We start from the raw sequence: 24,066 nt of genomic DNA on the forward strand, positions 1-24,066 counted from the left end.
TGGCCAGCGTGGGAGGATCCCTCCCCCGGAGGAGGAAGGAGCAGCAGAGACAACGTGGGATGGACTGACCACAACCCCCATTCCCCATCCTCCTGTGCCGCTGGGTGGGAAGAGGGAGAGAAATGGGGAGCAAAACTGAGGCCAGGAAGAAGGGAGGGGTGGGGGAAGGTGTTTTAAGATCTGGTTTTATCACTCATTATCCTATCCTGATTTGGTTGGTACCCAACTAATTTCCCCCAGTCAAGTCTGTTTTGCCCATGACCATAACTGGTGAATGATCCCTCCCTGCCCTTGCGTCGCTCCACCAGCCTTCCCTTGTATTTTCTCTCCCCTGCCCAGCTGAGGAGGGCAGTGACAGAGCAGCTTTGGGGGGCACCAGGCCTCCAGTCAGGGTCAGCCCACCACAGTGCCCAACATTTTTTCAGCTGTTGTAGTTACCAGCTCTTCTGCAAGACTGACAGTTTTGTTCAAAACGAGCACTGACAACGTGAGATGTTACTGTAACACACTACACATGACAGGCAACACCAGAACCACATTCGAGTAAAACAGAAATAACTCCCACTAATGGGAAACGGATCATTTTTTTGCCAAACAGGCTGTTGTTAGAACACAGCTCTTTAGTGGGGCAGACATTTGGCAATGCTGATCCTATGGTTTTGATATAAACTTTAATAAATACAGGAGTGAAAGCTGCAATTGCTTCAAAATTTACATGTGACACAAAAACCTGAATGATGCTGAATTTTTGTCTTGGTAGAGTTTTGAATTCAATAGTCTTATCATATGCAACCTAACCCAACCTCCCTGAAATAAATAGGAAAGCTTTGAATCAGGGTCTTAAAGCTTTGCACTTTTTACTTTCTATATTAAGCAGTATGTATTTCACTTGCACTAAAATTGTATAACCTAACGGTTTGAGATTTCTTTTTTTTTAAAGATCAAATAAGATATCAGCTACCAGGCAAAAATACGACTGCCCCAGCAGTGCCACCACAGAGCCCCATGAAGGTGAATTGTTGCTTGCGGCAGGTAGACCTGGCACCTAAAAGTCAGTTAATTAAGAGTCAGCAGCTAAGAATCTGCATATCTTAGGGTAGAAAGCCAGTCTCCAGAGCTCAGAGCTGTAACAGTCTGGGATCATAGGCTCTGGTGGTCAGGCACACCTGAAGACAGAGACCCTCGGGGGTACAGAGCCCTCTGGGCTATGCAGGACAAGCACAGCAGCACGTCTGAGTTCAAGGATGTGCTCAGGAACCTTTAGTCTTAACTTCTGCGTTGAAACAGTGACATGCAGTCAGATGTGAGTGCGTCATACATGACACAGTAGTCACATTCGAGTGACTTTTTCCAAACTTGTTTAAGCATTTGCTATTTTATGCATTTTTGCACAATAAAGTTTTTACACATTTTTTGCATATTCACAATTTATGATTCACTAGCACATCCAGAAAATTTTAAACAGTATGAAAATTAAAAAGCTTTGGCTAGCAGCAGTAAAACAGCACAAAAGGCAGTTCAGCCTTCCTGGATGTAGGTCCTAAGAACAAAGGATTTCAATCTTCACGCATCATTCTTATAGCTGATCCTCTCTTATTAGCAGGCTTTAGCAAGCTTATAAGGAGAGACCTCCTGATTATATTCTCATTGCCTAAGAAAAAAAAGTGAAGCCCTCTAACTAGCACCAAAACACAAAGTCTGGAGGTGAATGCACGATATGGCTATACAACAGAATGGTGAACAGCCAAACCCAACACATTGTCCATTTATATGTATTTCCTGGCACAGGTTTCCCTTTTCTTTCAATCTTCCAAATTCAGCAGGTGTCATTTCTAGCGCACAACAGCGTAAGTCCTTCCACTGCACACCAACCAGCCGCAGTCAAGCATGACAAAAGGATTCACTCACCCACATCCAAGAGCCGAGCAACCGTGGCTGTTGCTGTGGGAGCACGCGGTGTCTCCCTCCATATACAACCACCGTGCAGGTTTCAACAGCACAAAATCGCTGAGAACGCTCCCCGCTACGGGGTGGTCCCCACTGTCACCTGAGGCTGGGCTGGAGGCAGTCACCACCCTGACAAGGCAGCGGGGCTGGGCAGACAGGCACGACTCCCAGTGTCTTATGACCAGAGCTCACAGGCCCTAGGGCAGTATTTATGTAGGGTCTACAGCTTACAGATCCCTCCTGGCAAACCTGAGCTGTACTTCCAGCATGACACCAATTTAAAAAGAAAAAAAAAAAAAAGCAACACCAGTTCTTGCACCTTGTGTTTTACACCAGAGGAATGTACGTCTTCTCCTGAAACAGAAATGAAAGCAGTACCTGGATCGTGGTCTGGCTTTAAGTGCATTAGATTCCTGAGCAGCTGGAACAGAAAAAAAGAAGAACCGCTAAAACATCATATACTAAATAAATGCCTTTAGCTGCAGAATCAGTGTTCATTAAAAATGTGAGTGTTGCAAATGTGGATGTGAGAGTGTGCTCATCTCACATGAGCAATGGGGATTGATTTTCATTTCTTCTTCCCCTTTTTCTAGTTTATGAATGTCCCAAGAATTCAGAAGCCCACACATAGTCAGAGCTTCACCTTTTAATTTGGTCACCAGAACGCAGGAAAAGCAATAGGTCCGACAGCTCTGACCTGTACTCCCAGATGTAGCTGTGACAAATCAACGCAAGGAATAGCATAAACCTTCCACAGAATACATTTTACTCCTAGTCCAGATGTCCATTAGCTGTCCTACTTCCCAATGCACAAAAGGTTTATGTCCTTCCTAAATACCTGATTAGTATAAACATACAGCATCCTACCACTCTCAAAAAAAAAAATTAACACATCAGGTTGAGACTACTTTGAGATTGGGAAGGAAAGATATTTGAAGGTAGAAAGCTTTACAGACTAAGTGTTGATCAAACACATTTCTATCAATGTAAAAATCTGTTTCTTTTATTTGGATGAACTCCAAATATCCTGCCACATGCAGGTTTTATGCAACAGGAAAACAACAGTGCTGACTTATCCTCTCTGGGTGATTCCTTGAGGCTGCTCCTTGGTTTACATAGTCTTTTTGACTTTTCTGTTACTCTCCTTACTAACATCAGATAATTTTGAGAAAACATATCTGTGTGCCTGCTTTCAAATTCAGCCCACTGAGATATCCTCAAGGTACTGCAGCAGCATCAATGATCCCAATGCACACACAAGGTGAATCCTTGTGCTTTTCCCACGATTCTGCTAATCAAGGTACAACACTTGAGAAAAGCAAGTAGGTTGGTAAAAAAAAAAAAATTCTCAGGGTTTTTAGCTTCCTTCAGATATATGTCTGCTTCCAAGTCAGACATTAATCACCAGCCACTATACAGCACTACCTGAGAATACAACCAATCCTCCAAAACACGGAGCAGGAGGTACCTGTGGTAGCAGCTGGCAAATATTGACTTTTTAATGGCTTGCATTGTACTGCTGCACAGACCCTCCATAGGAGGTTTTAGGCTGACAGAAGACAAGTAGCAGCATATGGCACATGTATAGCCACACTCTGCTTCTTCATGAAAGAAACTGCTCTTAGTGTCACGCAGTGCTAGTTGGTGCTTCGGGTGGAACAAACCCAAACGCAGCTGGCAGTGACACAAACAACCCCTTACAAACCATTGTCACCACCAGACCGGCTCACAGTCATTCCAGATTTCTGTGCAACAAACTCTTCCTAGCAACTCAAAGGAGGGAAAAGGAATTGCTATTAAAATACGCAGTGGTGATAATCCTCCTCCCTCTCTCTGTCAAACTCCTGGAGACTACAACTTCAGACACTGCTTCCCCACAGCCATATGACCCAGTTTTTCCAATGCTGAAATTGCTGATTATTAAATTACATGCACAATTATTAAATATATGCCACTTAGAAATAGGAAGTATAAATCCTTTCTAAGCTAAGCCATGTTTAAGAACCTTCAAATTTTCCTTCTTTCATGGAGACCATAATTCTGTTCATACTTCTTTTTGAATGCCTTTCATCTAAAAACCTGCAGGTAAAACTGACATTCAAACTCTCTGAGGACATCTTGTTGAGGTAAACAGAAAAGTACACAAGGAAAAGAGAATCCCGAAATGACTACTAATAAAATATTATAGCAGTAGAATAATACTGCCAAGGTTTTTCTTCTAAGCTTTTGAAAAATCAGGAAATTCAAGGCTTTAATTACACAATACCCAGACTTTTCAAAAGTACTACTTTTCAAAAGTAGTAGAATACTAAAAAAATATTATAAAGCAGGAAGTTCATTATTAGGACATACAAGTAATTGTAGCAGGATTTCCATAAAACGTGCAGTTATTCTGGCACGCTCAGTCTGTGCGTGCTTCGTGCTTGAGGCGCAGGTTTACACACATACACAACAATCATTCAAGATGATACAAAACTATTTATCTAGTTCATGAGTTTCCATATTTCTGTTGCTATGGATACATACACCTAACTTACGTGAAACTGAAAAAGTTAATGCTGTTGAATAAATTAATCACATTTATTTATTTACAAGTTTGTACAACTCCTGGAGTGGAAGAGCCCGATGAACTGAACCACTTGGTCTGCACTAAAGCCATATATGATCATGAACTGGCATTTATTCATCCACAGGAGAGTGTGAAGGTTGCCATTTTGGCTGTTTAACTGGTTCCACACCCCTCTTCCAATACAAATTCCCAAGGATGCTGATTCAATAACTTTTGGCTTTAGCCCAACACCTTATACTCAACTGGTGCCTCCCTGCTTTACAGGCTGAAGATTGGGTGGAAAATTGTACCATAAAAGGTGCAAGTATGCCACATGGCTAAATTAAAAAAGACAAAGAATTCCCCACAAGTCTAAATCACTCTCACTGACTCATCTCTTAATGGCGGCCTAGGCAGAAACGTGTAGCTGAAACACTCATAAATTTGGCCCTCAATCCTTTAAACGTCTACAGCCAACATGATCTTCTGCTAAGGGTCCTAAATAAACTGGCCAGACATTTGGAAATGCTGAGCACAAAGGTTTTACTGATTTCAAATTTCTAGTCCTTCTGATAGCAAAAAACACTTTCCCGTAATGAAGCAGGGCTGAATTATCTCTCCTGAAATTACATGAACTGCTCAAATGAATAACCAAAGAAGGATGTAAAATTTCTCCCACTTCATTCCAACTAAGTTCTCATCCTGAAGGTTAACAATTACAACGACCTTTCAGAATGGTGACCAATTCTGAAATAACCACCCAATTACCGTGCTGTATCTAGGCCTCTGCACAAATGCACATTTTTTATTCTAACATTGATTGTATCGTGCAACCTGGGAACTTGCTCGCTCAAACCCTCAACATGCAGGACAGCAAGGGTGAAACCCCTACAGTGATAGGACTCACGACAACAGGGTGAAACTGCCATCATCTCCCTTGGTGTAGAAACACAGCAACATTGCTTGAGGAGCATGGCAGCATGGGGAAGACTCCCCTGACTAGGACATGAAGTACATGGCGAAAAGAGGTCAGTGGCAAAGGAGGTGTGCAGGTGAGGTTTTTTTCATAAGCATACTGAAGATAGAATTGCTGAACTGAAAATAAAACTTCCCAGGGTGCTCCTGGGCAAAACCAGGGAGGAGAACGGGAAGTCTTACAACCACCCCTCTTCTCGCCCTGAGAGGGAAGTGTAAGTGAGGGTGAGTGTGTGTATGATCATTTGAGAACAGGAGCTGAAGATAGGAAATCTGGCAGCTGCCAAGTGTTTGGGAAGAAGACAGGAAAAAAAAAAGTTGGGAAATGAGACATGCAGCTGTTGAGCAGCCATGAATAAATCGAGCTATAAGACAAAACTGCTGTGACAGACATCTGGGGTCAGTTTTCTTAATCAAGGATATCTTCACAAGTAAAAACATTCATGCAAAAGGGAAAAAAGCAAGCCCAGATTTTAGCTGACTGGGACCAGGCACGGCTTGCAAACACCCTTACCACTCTAGGAACCAGATTAACAACGAGGAAGGCAAGGGAGGTCTGACAAACTGAACCGAATGCACGGGAAGTTTCTGGAGCAACTAAGTACTTTTGATAGATGCTGTTCCAGAAATAACATTTTACAGTATGATAGGAACAAGGAGTGTATGTTGGAGTTGGAGAGAGAAAAATCAGGAGTGGTTTCAACAGAGGAACACCCCCCAGAACCGAAAGCTTGCGTCAGTGCCCTAAGTGCCTCAAGGTCTGTGTTTCCAAAAGGCTATCTGCCCTTAAATTCCTTGACAGAGGAGTCAGTTTTCACAAAGAAACATGCCATTTCAGAGTAGTTCCTGAAACATTACATAGTTATTATATACTCTAGAAGAGGTTTTACCAAGAGGTAAAACATTCGTGCTCGTGTCGTTTGTAGCACAGAAAAAATTCACACTCCTTAAAAAACACTGCGTTAAAAACATTTCCCACACATAAAGAACACATGCACTAGCAATGAGGGAAATAAACCTTTTGACCAACTGAAGTAGTAATTAATATTTATTTTCCAAGTAACAGTCACCATTAGGCAAAAGCTAATTTCAGTAGTAAATAGTACAACAGCAAGAGGATCTTAGAAAAATTAATCAAATTACACTAATTTAAGCTTACTGCAATATAAAAATATTTAATTGAAGTTCTAATGGAAGTAACACATGAATTTTTTTTCTTCTTACCTGTTTTCACAGTCAAGTGCTGAAATTCCTTTGGTATCTTTTTGAGAGCAGTGCTTACTTTAAGAGCTTAAAAAAAAAAAAAACCAAAAAACAATGAGAAATCCTTTAAGTATGTGCAGGTAAAAACTTCAGGTATAAGGTCTGAGAAAGAAGCATCTAAAGCTGGTATTAGTTAGAAAATATAATTATGCCATCATACTTGAAAAGTAGCCAAATACCTCAAAATACCCAAGCAGTCAAGAAGTAGCAATTCCTGAGAACGCACAAGTCAAGAACAGAAGGGCATATGCCCAGGATGCAAAATAATCTCAGATGTTGAGAATGTGGGGGTTTGAGTGCCTAAAACCAAGGACAACTCTTGTTTCAGAGATGTAGTGCTCTCCCAGGTTACAAACCCCAGCCAGGACGCATGGGAGACTGGCTGCTGATGCCAACGGAAACCTCACCTGCCTGAACCCAACAGGGAACATCATACAGCACCGGCAGAGCAGGCGTGAAAATACAGGAAATCCCAACCTTTGTGCTTATTCCCCTTCCACTGATGCCTATACATCCTTTATGACTGACTTCCTCACAGTGCTCTTAATGCACTACAGCGTATTTAATGTACTGTAGTACGCAATATTATAAATGTCCACTTGGAATTAAGTCTTCTCATCTCCAGCTGCCTTGATCAAATAAAACACGTGGGAAAAGTCTGGTTCTCATGGTCCGGTTCTGTTTACATCACCTTCCACGTTTAACTACATTACAACCTGACACAGAGAAGTCAGTTTACTTGAATAGTTTTGAAAACACAGGAAAATTTGCTCTTATAGTCCTGCACTACAGGTTCTTGACTTCTGGGGAGATGTCCTCAGTCAGGAGAGAGATCTATTCATACATTAGTCAGAATAGCACTAAATGGTACAACAAGAGCAGTGGTTCTTTGGCTGAAAAGGTAGGAATCTGTGTCATAAATACAGCAAATCTTCAGCCCTAAAGGACCACATGTGCCAAAACAGCTTCCCATCTGACTTAACACATCAGCTGGAAAAAGCAAAGCACAAGTTCTTCACCTAAACAGGGAAGGGAAAAAAAATTCCCTAAGAAAAATTAAATCTTCCGTAAACATTTCAAAGCAATGACCTTCAAGGTTCAAGTCCTGCTCTGGTTCATTATGGATTTTACAACAAAACAAACCTTGTCCAAAAAAATACCCCATTCGTTTCTTGGAATATGCTGATTTGTCAAAGTATTTTACAAACACCTGTCAACTCTGATAACCTTTCTTTGAACCAGGGACACTGGGAATCTGCCAAGTTTGGTCACACCTGAGTGTGGAAGGTGATTCAGGAATGTGGACTACCTGGTCTCACAGCTCTGATGCAACTGCAACATGGACAGCCAGGAGGTCAAGTTTGGGGGTTTAATTAATGTATAACACATAGGTCTGAGAATCAGGCAACAAAATACCCACAATTGTTTTGTTTCCAAAAGTGAGGGACGGCAAGTGAGAACCTGAAAGGTTGGGAAAAGGGAACATAAAAGGGATTGAATGACTGTGTGATGATCTAGCGCTGATTCTGGAAGCCCTAGAAGCTACTGAGTGGAAAAAGATCACTTCTATTTCACATAGCTTGCTGCTGATAGATTTCAAGCGAAATAAATGAATTGGGTATTTTCAACCCAGCTTGTCCAAAACTTTTGTTTTGCAAGAAAAATATACAGATTTTTTTTAATAGGAATAAAACTTATTTTGAAATGTTGCTATTTCCTGTAAAAAGGGAAATCCAGAATTTGGCACAATGTAGTCTTCACTCTTTCAAAATTCCTGATAAGAACAATTACAACTTTGTTAAAATAAGAAGCACAACATTATTAAGACTTGACGTATTTTAGAAGGTGCATTTCATACTATTCACCTATGACAGAACCAATTCTGAAGCAAACCCATTCAACTTATTTGTATTCAACTCAGCTGCTCTCAATGAGCTCTCTCTAAATCTACAGCAACACACAGTCAGCTTAGAAATTACACCTACCGTTGCTTCTGTCAGCAAATATATGGGATTATTAAAACCACACAGAATTCAACCCATAATGGGAAAAAAAAAAGTTATTTCTTTGAATACCTTGTTTGTCATCTTTCTTTCCATCTTGTAACAGCAGGGCAGAGTTATCAGGTACCTCTTCAGCTGATGTTTTCTTAAAGGAAAAAATTAATTTATTATATTGATTGGTATAGCTCAGACATTTCCACAGTCAAATATTTAAGAATACAGGCCAACACAAGTAAAAGTGGTATTCTCTCCTGCACCACAATTTGCTCTGTCATATAAAGAAGCATAGAGGACCTACAGAAAGTCAATGTAACACTGCTTTTCAAGGTAGAGCAGCTCCACACCTGAGATTAGTTAGAGAAGCACTTCAAGGAGAACGAGAAGGATCTAAGGACTATGTGCAAGGAGAGACTTGCACAACAGAGCAATGTGATTCTGTGTTTTCTTTTCTTTTTGGCTGTAACACCTGAACACTCCAGCCCCTTCACAAGTCAGTCTTCATTGGATCAGTCTCTCTAGTCAGAATTCCAGCCACACTGCAGAGCCCATAGTCCTGTGTTTGAAGTTGCCCAGCTGAGGTGGCTGATCCTTGAGGTGTTTTTGTTCTTTCAACATGCAGTCATCGAGATGGGAAAAACTAATTTCATTAGCATGTCTATCAGAGGCCTGACAATAGGGAAACTATAAATAGGGAAACTTCTCCCCAATAGGGAGGAAAATAGGGAACTTCTCCCCAATCCAATTCCTTAACTTTCCTTTATTTCAGTAGCAATTTATAGGCATTTGTTGTTCTTGTAACTTGCTGTGTAGCTCACAAGAAGGAACCAGGAACAAATTCCTTCATTATTTCTAAGAACAAGAACAACACTCTGCAACCCAAACAACAATAAAACAAACATCAAAAACCCCAAGCTTCCTCAAATATTAAGTGATGCTGCTTTATTCTGAGGGATTATGGAAGAGAGGTTGGACCTAAAAATGCCCTGACAACCATTGAGCCTAAAGAAATTAGTTCAGAAACATAGATTTTGTAGACATCTAGAAACAAAAAGTATCTCAACTCAGTAATTCAAGAAGACCAAGTCCAGAGTAAAGGGTTACGAGATCTGTTTTATAAAGCTGCATGTGGGATTCCCTAATGCTTCTGAGGAAGGAACACAGCAAAATAATGGCCTGAGAACTCTGAAAAATGTATGAACAAAACACTTCATATTCTTATCTAGCCCTGACACTCTAAAGCGAAGTGTCAGACTAAAGACCTAATTCAGTGCATGCTTGAATCGATGGAATGACTCTCACAAATTCCACTGGACTATGATCTTGACATTTCTGAGTGAGTTTAGAGCAACCCCAGCCAGTCATTTTATGCAAATAGTGCGAAATCTCGTGTTTTATCTTTAAGCTTTTGGCAGTGAGAAAGCTTGTGGAAGAGAGCCAAAGGAATGGGGTGGGGGGGAGGGAACCAAAGAGACCAGAACCAGAGTGGGAGACAAAAACTTAAGGAAAAAGAAATGGAAGATAAAACCTCTTTGGTTAACAGAAGGCAGTCACCCTTGTCATTCTCAAGCATAACATTAGCAGCCTTTGTGTGTCCTGCAAGTGCAACAGAGCCTAGCATTCAGGTGACCTGTCTCCTGCCATTATTTTCTTTACGGACGCATTCAAGAACTGTATCCACTGTATTGCAGTACTGTAGATTAGCAGTCACAGTGGAAATGGTTTTCTGAAATTAAACAGCCTGAATGGATGACAGGTGGAAAGAGGCAAAGACATGGAGATAATGCATAACTGATTGCATTGACAATATAATATTTTTAATGTAGTGATAGAGTATCTAAACTGTATTTCCTCAAGTAGCCATGTTACAAATTAAATTACAACAGTGAATTACTGTACTTCCCACAGAGGGAGATGAATTGCTGACCTTCCAAATGGTACTCATTCAGTGTATTAATTCTGAACGTAAAAACATCATTTGAACAAAACAAAGCAAAACTCAAGTCAAAATCATTCTCAAAACAGTTTTGATAAGAGATTTTATAGTCCATTAATCTTGGATAACAAAGGATCAAAACAACAAGGTCCTGAAACAAACTAATTGAGAGCTTTGCCCTGCATGCCTAGCACCCAGACAGTGAAGAAATGGAGCAAAACCAGTCAAACAGTTTAATACAATCAGGAAACACTGTCTGTGCTTAGCCAGCAGGCAATCATGCTACTGATTCTTCTTTGTTTTCAACCTAGCCTTAAAAAAAAAAAAAAAAATTTCATTTTGCAGAACATCCTGCCACCTTGCAGAACCTAGGAATGGAGCAGAAGATCCAGCTGTTCCCCCAAGAACATTATCTGACTACAAAGGCAGCACAGGAATTTGCAAGTTATTGGCAGTTTTGGCAAGAATGTCTCAGGAGGAGAGCACAGAGGAGATCTGAAAGCTTAACTGCTGAAAAACAAATTAAATACAAAATAGGGTACTTGATGCTTGTTTGGGTTTTTTACATTTTGTGCTGTATACTCTCTACAGCTATTTCATTATTACTGTAATATTCCTACTATTATCATCTCCACTGCAGAAAAATCTAAAAAGCAAAAAAACCGTACAATTTAATTGCTTAGGAAATCATCTCCGTCCTGATTTATCCTTACTCTGCACATACATTCAAGGACCACAAACAAGAAGAGCCTAAAAACCCAGACAGTTAATAAGATTATAAAAGTGTACTGCTTAGGTTATTGGAATGGTATTTTATTTCCAAGAAACACAAGATGACTCCGAAAGCAAGATTTCTGAGCTTTCTGAAATATATAAGAACATTGTAATCTCACAGTCCCAAAGGCTGCACTACTAAAGAGCAAACTTCCTCACAACTCCACAATAACCAAAGATCACTTTGCGTGTCTGGGTCATCACTTGAGGCCAGTATCACAATGGATCACCATTCTCCCCTCAAAATGTTCTTCCCAGCTCCTTACAAGTACTACCTAGACCCTTCGATGGCAGTTCTTCAGACTATGAAACGGCTGGGCATTAAAATGGAGACTGAATCACAGAACTCTGCATGTTCGTACTGTATAAAATTGGGGATAGTTTCAGCCTGCAAGGAAGCAAAGTACAAGGAACCAGGACAAGCCAAGACATCTTTGTTCTCATCGTCAAAACTGGGGGAGCGAGCGTGGAGCGTTCATGACTGCTGCCAACTACGTTACATAGGAGCATCTTTTGAGAAGCCTGTCAGCCCTTTCTGCACACTGAAGAGACTGCTGAGAGAGGGGTCTGGGATGGCTCAGTGGGAAGCTTAGAGACTCCTGAAGTCCTCCCCAGGGCTCGCAGTTCTGCTGCTACACACTCCACACTGACTGCGACGCTGGGCTATCGCGATGTACGCTGCGAGGTAACTACCCTGCTTACACCTTCTCACCTCCGTCCGACCCAAGTCCCGACTCTGCTGACCGCCTGGCAACGGCTCAGAGTAAGAATCAAAGAGGGCGCAGTCACGCATGGGCTTCAAAGCAGCTGCAGGGGAAAGAAAAAGAGAAAGGTAATAAAAAAACACCCCATCAACAGACATGCCAAGTCTTTGGTCAATAAACACTTCTTCAAAACCTGTTCCAGCATTGTTCTGCCCTTCATTTCTACGCATCAGAACTCACCTATAAGCCACAGATGACAAACACCATGCAGAAAATGCTTCTATCTTTTATTCTGAACAAGTCAATCTCATGAAAGGGATAGCACGTGTAATTTCTGATGTAGAAATAATTGCGAAATTTGAGAGAAGTAATTCTTAGTAAATATTAACTGTCAAACAACCACCTTTTATTTGCACTTTTCCTCCTCACAGTCCATTATCAGCTTAGTTGGTCTTACAGTTTAACACTCCTAAAACAGCAGGGTATAAAGGCACCTACCAAAACTTCAGTTCCAATTTTTGTCATTTTGAATACTGAAAACAGTAGAATCTTCATTATATACTAAAATTGAAGGCCAGCAAAAAGCAAGGACACTAAACACAGCAGATGCTGCAGTATATACCATCTTCAAATAAAAAGCATTGAGAGAAGGTGGAAAAAAAGGAAAAAAAAAATCAACTTTAACTTCTCACAGGAATATTCACAAGAACCTAATTTCTATTCCACAAGCTCAGGTCCTTCTACTGACATCACCTGGAATTAGTTCCTCTGAGATAAATCTGTCTTAACAGCCGGAAAACAGCTTTTCTTAAAGATCAACATACTGAAAGGTAGAACAACCAGTTCTCACATCAAATTTCTAGTTTCTGGCTAGCATTTAGTTTATCTGAATAAATTAAGCTCTTGCAAATCTGTCTTAATTTGTAATACAATGGGTTACATACAGGGAAGATAGCTTTACAGATTCGGTAGATGAGTTTTAATAAAAACTTTCAGAAAATAAGGTCGTGGGTCAAATTGTCAGTGCAGCTGTGCCAGGACAGCATTTGTACCTGCCCTTGTAGTTTATAGAACAAGTCACTTTATTTGAAGCTTTAACACTCTTATCAGATGCAAGAATTTCACTGGAACCAAATTCTGCCTCATTCTGAAATCAATACAACCTCCTAATGAAAAACAGTTTCCAGTAATCTTCATTGGGTTTCTAACAAGCCAAGGGGGTGTGTGTGTGTGTGTGTGTGTGAGAATCTATGTTTCTCAGAAATGAAATTATAAAAACAAAAAGTTTCTCTTGAAAATTTCTTCTGGCATTTTAGGGAAGCGTATGAAGCACTTGCTCACTACCAGTGCTTTCACTTCAGAAGTTGATACAACCAGGGCTCTGTGCTTTCCTGCGATTCACTGTGTTACAGTGTGTTGATACGTTCTGCTTTTTATTCACTCAAGTCTTTCAAAAGACAGATTGCTGAACCCTGACCAGGTAGCAGAACAAGTGTGAGGCACTCAGACCCTCGAGCTAACCAGAATTAATATATTACTGAGGGAATTTAGCACGCCCACAACAAACAGTCTCTTATACCTCTTCCATGTTGATCAGCTTGAAACGCTCGGTTGCACGCAACACCATGAAACAATAATCATCTAAGAAAATGGTAAAGACCACAGTGCCGAAAGGGACAAGTCAGGGGTAAAAAAAGAGGACTCCCAGGGAACAACCACAGCTTACGATGCTCTTCCTCCCATTGACATCATCATTCCCTACTCCTAGGGATAGTTACTTCCATGGCAGTTTTACCCAAAAAGGCTTAATGTGAAGACAAACCAACAAGAATCTGCGTGGAGGAGCTTACAGGCTAATTGATGATGAGAACAGGCACAAAGGAAGTGAAAAAAGTGGTGGTCCTGGAGGGAAAAGGGTTGTTGTAATTGTAACAAGGGGATGTAATTAAGGAGATTAAAAGTGATGAAGGCTTGGAAGTGCAGGTTTTACAGGAGCTTCTCCCTTTGGATATGAAGATAGTAGATTGTAAGGCATATGACTCCACCAGAAATTACTTCACAAATCTGATACAGGGTGAAGACTTAATTTTCCTAACTGCAGCTTGATTTGGTCTTTTCCTGTCTTTGAATATATTAAGTGTCATCAAATTTAATGGAGATTTTATTAGGTCTTAAATATTATTCCTTAGCACTGTAATTACCATCTATGATTAATCCGCCTTGCCCTAGAAAGTCATGCACTTTTTTTAGATGGAACAGTATGTATTTCAATGTTCATTTATAATTAAGGGAGATATAAATGAAGAGAAGAAACGAAAGGGCAGGTCTCTCACTGCACATTGTAACTGAGGCATGTTATGTTTTGGATTTAATTCATCCTTGTGCTACATAAACTGTTGTAATCCCCCATCATTACTGCAAATTACTTACAGAAGAATCTGTGGATTACATAAAACGAATTACAAAAAAATTCAACCTTTGATTCAACCAGTAACCGTACCTAACAAAATATCTTAGCATAAGAAGTTCTAAAGCAGTCCCATTTCGTTTTCAACAGATCTTCAAGAGACAGATATTTAAGGGAAAAATCATTAAAAGAGTCGATGTAAGTCAACCACGTCAGTCTTGTTGGATTATCTTTGCTACCGGTAATCACCTGCCACTTCGGCTATAATGACAGCTGAGGCCCACTGGAGCAAAGAGGCAGGCAGGGCAGGTAACTGCTACATTCCGCATCACTGTTTTGTGCTTGCACCCCTTCTTCAGCGACTGCCTCGTAAGCACAACTGAAAACGCGTGTGTTAAAAAGCGAGCAGAGCGCCCTTGCGTGGCACAGGACCCCATCGTACCTGCGGGATGGAAAACAAAACCTGTCCTACGCACAGGCTGGGTTCCCGAGGCGGCTACAGGAACGCGACCTGCTGCAGGGACGTTACCTGCTTGAAGGTACTCGGGCAGCAGTGTCTCCGGCAGCGTCTCCGGCAGCTGGTAACCGTTCTTCCTTGCAACCACGAGGTGGAAAGCGGCACAGAACTCGGGAAGCGTCAGCGCCCCGTCGCAATCCACGTCACTCAGCTCCCTGCGGGTGCAACAGGCGTGTGTTTTACACACCGTTATCCCAGGGAAACATACATGCACAATCACAGGGAGACAGCAATGCAACTTCGAGAAGGGGTGTTGGAATAAAAGACAAGCATCTCTGTCATTTGCACCTGATCCTGCCTTGCACTTCTGCCTTGTGGAAGAAGCAGCAAATTAATTTTCTAATACTGACTTGTCACGTTTTTCTTGTTAAATTTTTTAATAAAGTACATTTTTTGTTGTACATCATACCATACAATATGATGGTATGCATATGCTATAACACAAAACACATATCCTCTACTTCCTAGGGTGAAATGTACTTTCCAATGGTTGGAAGCTCTTTTGGCCACTCCATGTGGGATCTTAAACCACTGCAAGCAGATGAAGTTAAAAAAAAAACAAATGGACTTCAGCAATGGCTACTTAGCACCACTGACTAGCCTCCAGAAAAGAGCGGGATTAATGTTCTTGACAAGTTTAAATGTCATCGTTAACTTCTCAGTAGAGCAGTTCCCTAATTCTAGGGTGCGTCTCAAACACTAAAACTGGACCTAAGAAATTCAAGAGTTCAATTTTAGAAATTAACTCCTTGCAAGGACATTTTATCATGAGCACATGGACAAAACCAAATAAACGTATGACTTCCTACCCTTTGAAAGTAATGAGCATTTTTCAAGCTGTGGAGATTACATTGTCAAAGACTGAAATATCCCATGTGTTTAACACAGCAACACAACCTGATAAATGACATCATCACAAAATTATATTTATCTTCTAGAAAGGAACACTTTTCTTTAAATTTCGCACAGAGAACAACCTGTATCAGCAACAGAAATAAAATGTGTTCTCTCACCATATTGGGTTAATCCATACTTCTTAAGTAATCTTAGATTTAAATCCCAATATTCAGTTCCCCCCACACTATGTTTCTTCAGTTGTTGTTTTTTATTATTATTTTCACAACTGACAATCCGCTTTGAAAAGATTCCAAACATATTCTTTGACCCCAACAGATGTCTAGGCTCTTGCAAGCTCTTCTTCTCATCTCTCTTCATAAAAGCATATATAAAAGTAAAGCCTCTATCCACATTTCTGATCCAGGTTTAACCCTGTTTGTTCTTCCTATCCAAGATACAAGGGTGACACTGAATTACAAAGCACCATGTTGCTTATGAAAATATAATGGAATCCTTGTCAAATTTTATCACGTACAGTTCCATCCGCAATCATTTCTAAATAAGTTCATTAAAAGTAAGCGTACTGGTTCATTAGAAAAGCATTGATGAATTATGTAGCTGCACTTACTAAAAATTAGGCGTTAATTAGGCCTCCTCTGACAAAACACAGCCAGAAACATAAAACCAACAACACATCTAAAACATTCCAGAGGCGTCCCTCCTCTGTGTCATTTCATGAAAAACGTCAGTTCATCGAGCTAATGATGCTGCTTACAATATACCCAAGAACAGCTCTCAGTTATAGCACTGTTCAAACCTTCCCGGTCTGTTGAGCAGGTGAACACCCCTCCAAAAAACAAGCGTGTCAGGAAGATCAATGAGCACCCTGCTGCTTGGGCCTGAAAGTGATTCTGGAGATAAGAGCAATAATTACAACTGAACACACTTCTCAAAATTTAACAAGAACTCTTGAATTAACTGTCTTCTAAAAAACAGGCTACACATCCCCAGCACTATTACAGTACTTACCAGATGTGAGAAAGCTCTGGGATGGGCAGCTTTGATTTTGTGAAGAAATTCTTTGCCACAGAACCTGTTGGGAAACCAATCCTTATCAACTATAGGAAATTAATTCTCCCATTATTTACCTCTGGCCAGGGCTGCCACACCAGAAGCAGCTCATTACTTTACGTCTGAGAGATGCTCAGATTAACTGGATGCTAATATAACTGTTGGACCATTTGTCTCTTGCTGAATAAGTGACAGAGAAAGCCAGACAGAGCTGTTGACCTCATTTCCCCATTCCCTCCATATGGGAAAAATAAATAAATGAAAACACGCTTGAGTGCTAGTGATTCTAACCAGCACAATTAGTATGTCACCAATGATGAAATAACAGACACAAGCGGCTCTGCTGCACCCAGAAGCCACGTGTGCGGCAGCTCAGCGCCATAGCCTCTGCACCGCTCTCCCAAGATGCTGCTTCAACCACGACTTTTCCCTGGGTCAGATTTTACTGGGGGGGGGGGGGGGGGGGAAGAGCCAGGAGATTCAGATAGCACACAGCTACTGTCCTGCTGCAGGCAGCATCCTCACTCACCCTGCCAAAACAGCCCTTCTCATTCTTCTCCTAGCTAACAAACCCATTACTTGACCATCCCATATACACAGACTATAGAGGTAGCAGAAGATCCCTGTACCCTGAAGCCCTTCCTGGACAGACACAAAACTTAAGGCAACATAATGGAGAGACTTCTAAGGTCTATACCACTCTTCCCCTTGTGCATTCAGGTCAGATCACCCACTGCAGAGCATAGGAAAAGCTGTCACCAGTGCAGGTCCAAGACTCACCTGGCGCAGCATGTCCTCTCCAACAGTGGACACCAAGAGAAGACTATGAGACCATGACAAAGCCATGCAACAATAACGAGGCTCCAGCATATCCCCCAACCTCTGGCCACCTGTGATTCAGGAGCTTTCACAACCAGGGGTAGCACTTACATAGTCAGTAACTTCTGACAGATTTTTCAATCACAGATTTCTCAAACAACAAACCTCTAGAATCTGTATCACCCTGCAGCAAAGATTTCTACAGCTTAATTATTTGAGGATGTTGTGGAAGCTCAAGTTTATCGTTTCTAAATGGCAATTTTGGATGTGCAAGGACTGCCTGAGAATCTTGCTCAGCATAAAGGAAAACGCAGCGCTACCTGAGAAGCTGTATATGCATACATACATAAGTACACAGCTGCAGACAGAGAAGTCTGTGAGGAAATACAATGCTGTTGAACAACCATTTTCTCTTTCAAGCAAATTATATGAAGGAGACTGAACTGACGTAAAGAACTGGTGAAGCACTGATTTGTGTCAGCAGCAAGCAATTTATTTAAACTTCTGGCTGGATCCGAGCCTCCTGAATGCCAGTAATACAGCAGGGCTCAGTAAAAACCACTCAGTTTAAAACATGTGACCTTTTCCTTGCCACACCAATGGTCCATACCTGCAGAGATTCCTCTCATAAGCAGCCCGATCCCCCTATTCAGGATGGAAATGCAATCTCAGTACGCTGTTAACAACACTTTTACACTGTCTGTACTCTCCAGGATTTGCTTTTAATCACCTAAAGGTCAAAATCTCAGTCTCTCAGAGCTATAAACACTGAGGCTTGAACACACAGGACAGTTAGCTGTATACTTTGCTTTCATCACATGGACACTGCCACACTTCTGCGAGGAAAGCAAGCACAACCCTAAGGGCTATTTCAGCTCAATATACACTGCAGGTGTGACCCACAAATACAGTCCCTCAGAGTGAGAGCTCATGTAAATTTCTACTGAATTGCAACACTTCTCTCTTAGATGTAATTATTTTCCTAAATTCACGATATTTAGGAAAACAAAAAACAAAGATCAAACCAACACTGTGGGCACTGAGTTGTCTGCCTTTAAAAAGAAAAGGCCATCAACTCTTTCTCATAAACTCATCCCAGAGAGTAAAAAGAATTGATTTAAGTACTTCACACTTCACACCTCTCAGCCTGGTTCCTCTACTCAACATGCAGAGTGTTTGGTTAAAATTACCTGAAATAAAGGAGTTCAGGTCGGGCTGCAGAGACTTGAACTGGTTGATGTAGTAGTCTCGCTGCTCCTCCGTTATCCTCCAAGGGTCATCCGAGTAGTGGGCACCACTGTCCTGCTGCTCCCGTTCGGCTGAAAGAGACTGAAGGGAGGGACACTGGCACCGGTCACAGGCAGGGGCCAGAAGGGCCACACGCAGCACTGGTAACCTCAAGAAAACTGGCTCACTCTCTTGATCACTGGATGAGTATTTTAAAAGGATGAGAAGCAGAAATGGCCACCCTGATTACCATCCCACTATTTATCTGTTAAATCCGAGGCCAATATTGGGCATCTTTAACCAGGCAATTAAAGGAAGTTTACATGACTGAAGCTTAAAAAAAAAAAAAAAAAAAAAAATCTTACTGCTACTGGCTGCAAAATGGAAAGTCCAAGTCATACCTCGCTACCCCGTGTGCATTCTGGGGTGCATTTTGGCTGCTACGCATTACAACCCTGAACTGCGCATTATACACCTGAAACAGAATGAGTGAAGGACCTAAAGCTGTATTCATGCAGCACCATGCATGAAAATTTAGCTCTGCTAAGAAACTATATATTTAGTCTGGAGCGTTGCTGTACTACGGAGCTATTCCCGCTTCTGGACTCTCAGCTCGCCCAGGTAACTGCTCTGCTGAGACAGGGAGACACACAAACCCCTAAAGACCTCCTCGACCTTCTGTCACTTCCCATGGTTTAGGTAAAAATTCTCCTTCAGGAAAAAGAATAAAAGAGGAGAACACTTTATCCATTTATGTCTTTGCTTCCTGCTTGACATGTTTAAGGGAGGCTGGGTGGTAGTGTCAGCAAGAGGGATGCTAGGTACAATTAGTGCCTTCGTTAAACTGGAATGACTTACTAGTCAAGATTTAAGCCTGGGTGACACCAGTCTTAAAGAGGGAGGCCAAGAATGAACAATAATCAGGCTCCAACCAGCTCTGCAACCCTTTCTCCGACATACCTATCCATTTCCTAAGAATCAAACTCAAAACACCCGTTCTGAAATATATCAAAGCATCCTCAAAACAGGCAAGAACATAAAGCTGTAAATTAATTTTCATTTCAAAGTGATGAACAAATGCACCCAATTTCATTTCAAGCTAGCACAAATTATTTGCTAGCTGTAAACCTTTTCCTGAGGCTCAGGTAACATTTTATTATGGTTGTGGGGTAGTAGAGAAAAGCTACATAGTCTTGGAGTCTTACTTATTTAGGAAAAGCTCTCCCTTATGACAGCTTTGTCCTTCCTTAGGGCAAACTACCTGTTTGCATATTAAGTGCACAGCAGGCATACTGCAACATCGGAAAGATCTGCTTTTGCAACCAGCAGGAAAACACAGGACCCATCTCATAAAAGCAAGCAAATGTTCAGAAATTCATTTATTCTCTTTGGGATGTGATTTAACCAACTGGAGTTAAAAAAAAAAACAGAATAAGCAGAATATTAGGCCACAAATACTATGCATATATTACAGACTGCATCCTAAATCAAGCAGGAATCTCTGTGAAACCTCATCATTTTAAATTAAAACATTTTACTTTTGCTAAGACAACCTCTATTTTTATTTTTTATTTACCTTTGAACTGAAGATTCTCAGTCTAGTTTTCCTGCCTATGCTATTTGCTTAGCTTCAGCAATTTAATTAACTGGATTATTTAATTTTTCCTTCCCATCAGCTTTTTTTCTTTTTCATATACTAAAGAAAGCATGCATCAGCCTCTAGTCTAAAAACAACATGGAGAACACTTCTTACTTTTGAAATGAGAATTATTCTGCCTTTTTTTATTTTAATTTCGCTATTGTATCATTCGTAGTACTACTAAAGAAAAACACGCAAGCCATTACCCGATTAAGAGTTGAACAGGAGAGTGCAGATTTGGCTCCATAATTCCCTGATGACGGTCCATCTTGCTGGTGAGTAGAATGTCTGACTTCATAAGAAGCTACAGGCATTTAAAATATAGTATATAAACAAAAGGATAATAAAAAAGATGCTACTAGGCTAAAGAAAATTATTAAATACCACAAGGTCAAGGATCTATCTTGAGAACTTACTATCACAGTATCAAAGTCCCCTTTGTCAAGCATCTACAAAGTGAACCTAGTATTGTAGCATCAAAGTCCATTTTGTCTTCTGCAACAGAATTCCAGCCACTGAATTCTCTTTTACATTGCATCATTCTTCAGACATTACTGACAGAAACTGCCAGTTACATATTAGTAGGTAACAGAAATCATTCATCATCATATTGAAATACGTATCTATATACCCTGCCTATGTTTGTACACATTTTATATGCTTATAGCCATATATAGCAGAAGAATGCATTATGAATACGAAGAAATAATTCAACTGAGCTGTGAAAAAACATGCTTTGACAATGCTATCAAACAGTAAATCACTAATTTTCCATATACTCTTCTTCCCCCTTCCCTAATGTCTGTTGAAAATCAAAATACATGACTCACCACTTTGCAATATTTGGAGTAAAGTCAGTAAAGAAAAGTAACAATTATTTCTTTTGCTAAAATAAGTCACTTATGTTCCACTGCAGCAAATATAGTAAGTGGTGACGTAACAGCGCATTTAAGAACAATGTTTTAAAAACGGGTCAAGTATGCAAACACAAAGGCAACTCACTTGCAAACTCTTACAGAGCCAAAAACGTCTGCTGCCAGCCTATTTAAAATGTACCGCTGCAAAGACGAGCTGCATTAGACAGACAGAACTTAAAAGACTCTTAATGAAAAGGGAGACCAGGAAACCTTATAAATTCTGAGCTCAGGAAGACCTTAAAAATCATGCCCTAACTCTCCTGCTTACCTCAGTGGTCTCATCCTGCACTGGTATCTATTTTTATGCCTCTACAAGTAACTTCTAGTTTCAGAAAAAAGAAACCCACAGGAAGGAAGTGGGGAAGCATACAGATGCCCTTGGAGGGGAGGTTTAAGCACAAGGCCACTCTGCTATGTGTTTGCTAGCAGGAAAAACTTCCCGAACTATCAAGAAAAAGAGTGTGCCATCAGGGCTGGGGTGCGAAGGGCTGCCCTTGCAAACAGGCTGTCCAGTCTCAGGGCCAGGCCTGCAGCACAGAACAACCCCCCAGTTCAGTGCTGTGGCTCCAGCACTTCCCGCGTGGACACCAACACGTGCCTTTCAGACCTGCCCTTTCCAGCGCTCTTCAGAAAACTGGAAGGTTCCTAATCTTAAAGGCCAGGAAGAACCGGGAGATCACCTAGCCTAGCATTTGGTACAGCATGGGCCATAAAACGTTACCCACTTACTGACACTGAGAACACCATTTCACAGATTCAAAGAATCAAGACCTCCAGGATCATCAAGTCCAACTATCAACCCAGCACTGCCAAGTCCACCACTAAACCATGTCCGTAAGCACCACATCTAAATGTCTCTTATATACCCCCAGGGATGGTGACTCCACCATCTCCCTGGGCAGCCCGTTCCAGAGCCTGACAACCTTTCAGGGAAGAAATTTTTCCTAATATCCAATCTAAACCTTCCCTGGTGCAACTCGAGGCCGTTTCCTCTTGTCCTATTGCTTACCACCAGGGAGAAGAGACCAACACCCACTTCTCTGCAACCTCCTTTCAGGTAGTTGTAGGGAGCCATAAGTCACTTTTGAGAATACTTTTCTCCAGACCAAACAACCCCAGTTCCCTCATCTGGTTGAAGGATTTCTTCTAGAAAGGTGTCTAGGGCTACATTAAAAAATTCTGTGCCCTTACTTTAATCCTCATTGTTTTCTGGGAAACAGCCACCATCTTGGTCACCAGACGCTGCAATTAGGAGAGCACAGGCAAGCTATTATTATTAACAGCTTGTAAAGCCTTAGTAAAGCTGGCTTCTGCCCTCTTACTAAAACACCCTCTTACTCAAATGATGTTTTGCCATCTACTCTAATGGCAGTGAGATCAAGGACAGAGCATATATGTAGTGCCTGGGTTTTTTTGTCTGTATTGCCTAAGTTACTTCGTGGGTCTGCTTTTATATTAATGTCCTATTGTTATTCCCATTACAAATCCAGAGAGATTATTACCCTTTCCTGCAAAGGAAGGTTCACTGCCAATCTGAAAACTAAGGTAGCAGCTATTTAAAATCAGGAGCGAGCTCTTCTTCCCCTCTACTGAAACAAAAAGCACTGTGCAGTCTGAAAACACTCACCAACACTGTCACTGGGATATACTGCACATAGTCTTGTCAGAGATAAGGTAGTAGCATTTGTCTGTGAGCAGTAACACATAAATCTAATTTACCAGAAAGCGAGCAGGATTGTATAATCAAAATGAAATTAGATGACTGAATCGTTTTCCAAAATACAGGTCTAATTAAATATTAAAATGATTAGGCTGATTGAAATTTGTAATTGAAATTTGGATGCATCTGAGAAGAAAAAAAAAATAGTAATAATTTAATACAATGTGCACATCCCAATTTTTATCCCACCTCCATGCTGCTGCTCCAGCCCACTTCTTGATTTACCATATCCATAACTCAAGGGTATTCTCTGGTACGTAGATGGAGAAGCAGGAGGTGAGCAGATTGGAGACATCGGTGGAGACTTGGGTTCCTATTTCAAAAACACACCAAGACAAAACGGAATTCTGAGACGACAGCAAAAGAACCAAGTAAGGAATCCTGCATGGTGATCCGAATGCGTACAGCATGGAGAACAAAGAAAAGGCAAACACTGTAGTTCCTGAGGCCCTTTAGTTCCAAGAAAAGGCTCCTTAAAAAATAAAAGTTGAGAAAGACAGAAGGTATTGAGCCTTCTCAGGGTAAAGCATGGCAATGTCACAGCAAAGCTTTATAACAAACAGCTCAAGGTATTTTACTTCCAAAAGATGCCTAAAGAAGTGCACGTAGAATGCTTAATGAGAGTGGGTATATTTGAATTTACATAACACAGTTAGGGTGAATGCATTCTTTCTGGGTGAGCATTTTTCATATAAAACACCAAAAAAGCCAACCCTGGTATTTTAAGCATTGCAGACCAGTAGGTGTTACTGGGCATCTGTTCTC

At 41.0% G+C, this 24,066-nt stretch overlaps 1 protein-coding gene across 1 annotated transcript in view; it reads right to left on the reverse strand.

Moving 5' to 3' along the window:
• REPS2 (RALBP1 associated Eps domain containing 2) overlaps nt 1-24,066 on the reverse strand; it is a gene marked incomplete at its 5' end in the record, with an annotated part of 59,514 nt that overhangs the window by 32,073 nt on the left and 3,375 nt on the right. Inside the window, 9 exons of the mRNA XM_010148599.1 lie at nt 2,326-2,368; nt 6,695-6,760; nt 8,809-8,881; nt 12,156-12,250; nt 15,084-15,226; nt 16,938-17,001; nt 18,989-19,127; nt 20,871-20,968; nt 23,491-23,614. Coding sequence (XP_010146901.1) covers nt 2,326-2,368; nt 6,695-6,760; nt 8,809-8,881; nt 12,156-12,250; nt 15,084-15,226; nt 16,938-17,001; nt 18,989-19,127; nt 20,871-20,968; nt 23,491-23,614 — 845 coding nt within the window. The remainder of the gene's footprint in view (nt 1-2,325; nt 2,369-6,694; nt 6,761-8,808; nt 8,882-12,155; nt 12,251-15,083; nt 15,227-16,937; nt 17,002-18,988; nt 19,128-20,870; nt 20,969-23,490; nt 23,615-24,066) is intronic.

This window comes from Eurypyga helias, unplaced genomic scaffold, assembly GCF_000690775.1.
Source record: "Eurypyga helias isolate BGI_N326 unplaced genomic scaffold, ASM69077v1 scaffold15810, whole genome shotgun sequence".
In the NCBI taxonomy this organism is placed as follows: domain Eukaryota; kingdom Metazoa; phylum Chordata; class Aves; order Eurypygiformes; family Eurypygidae; genus Eurypyga; species Eurypyga helias.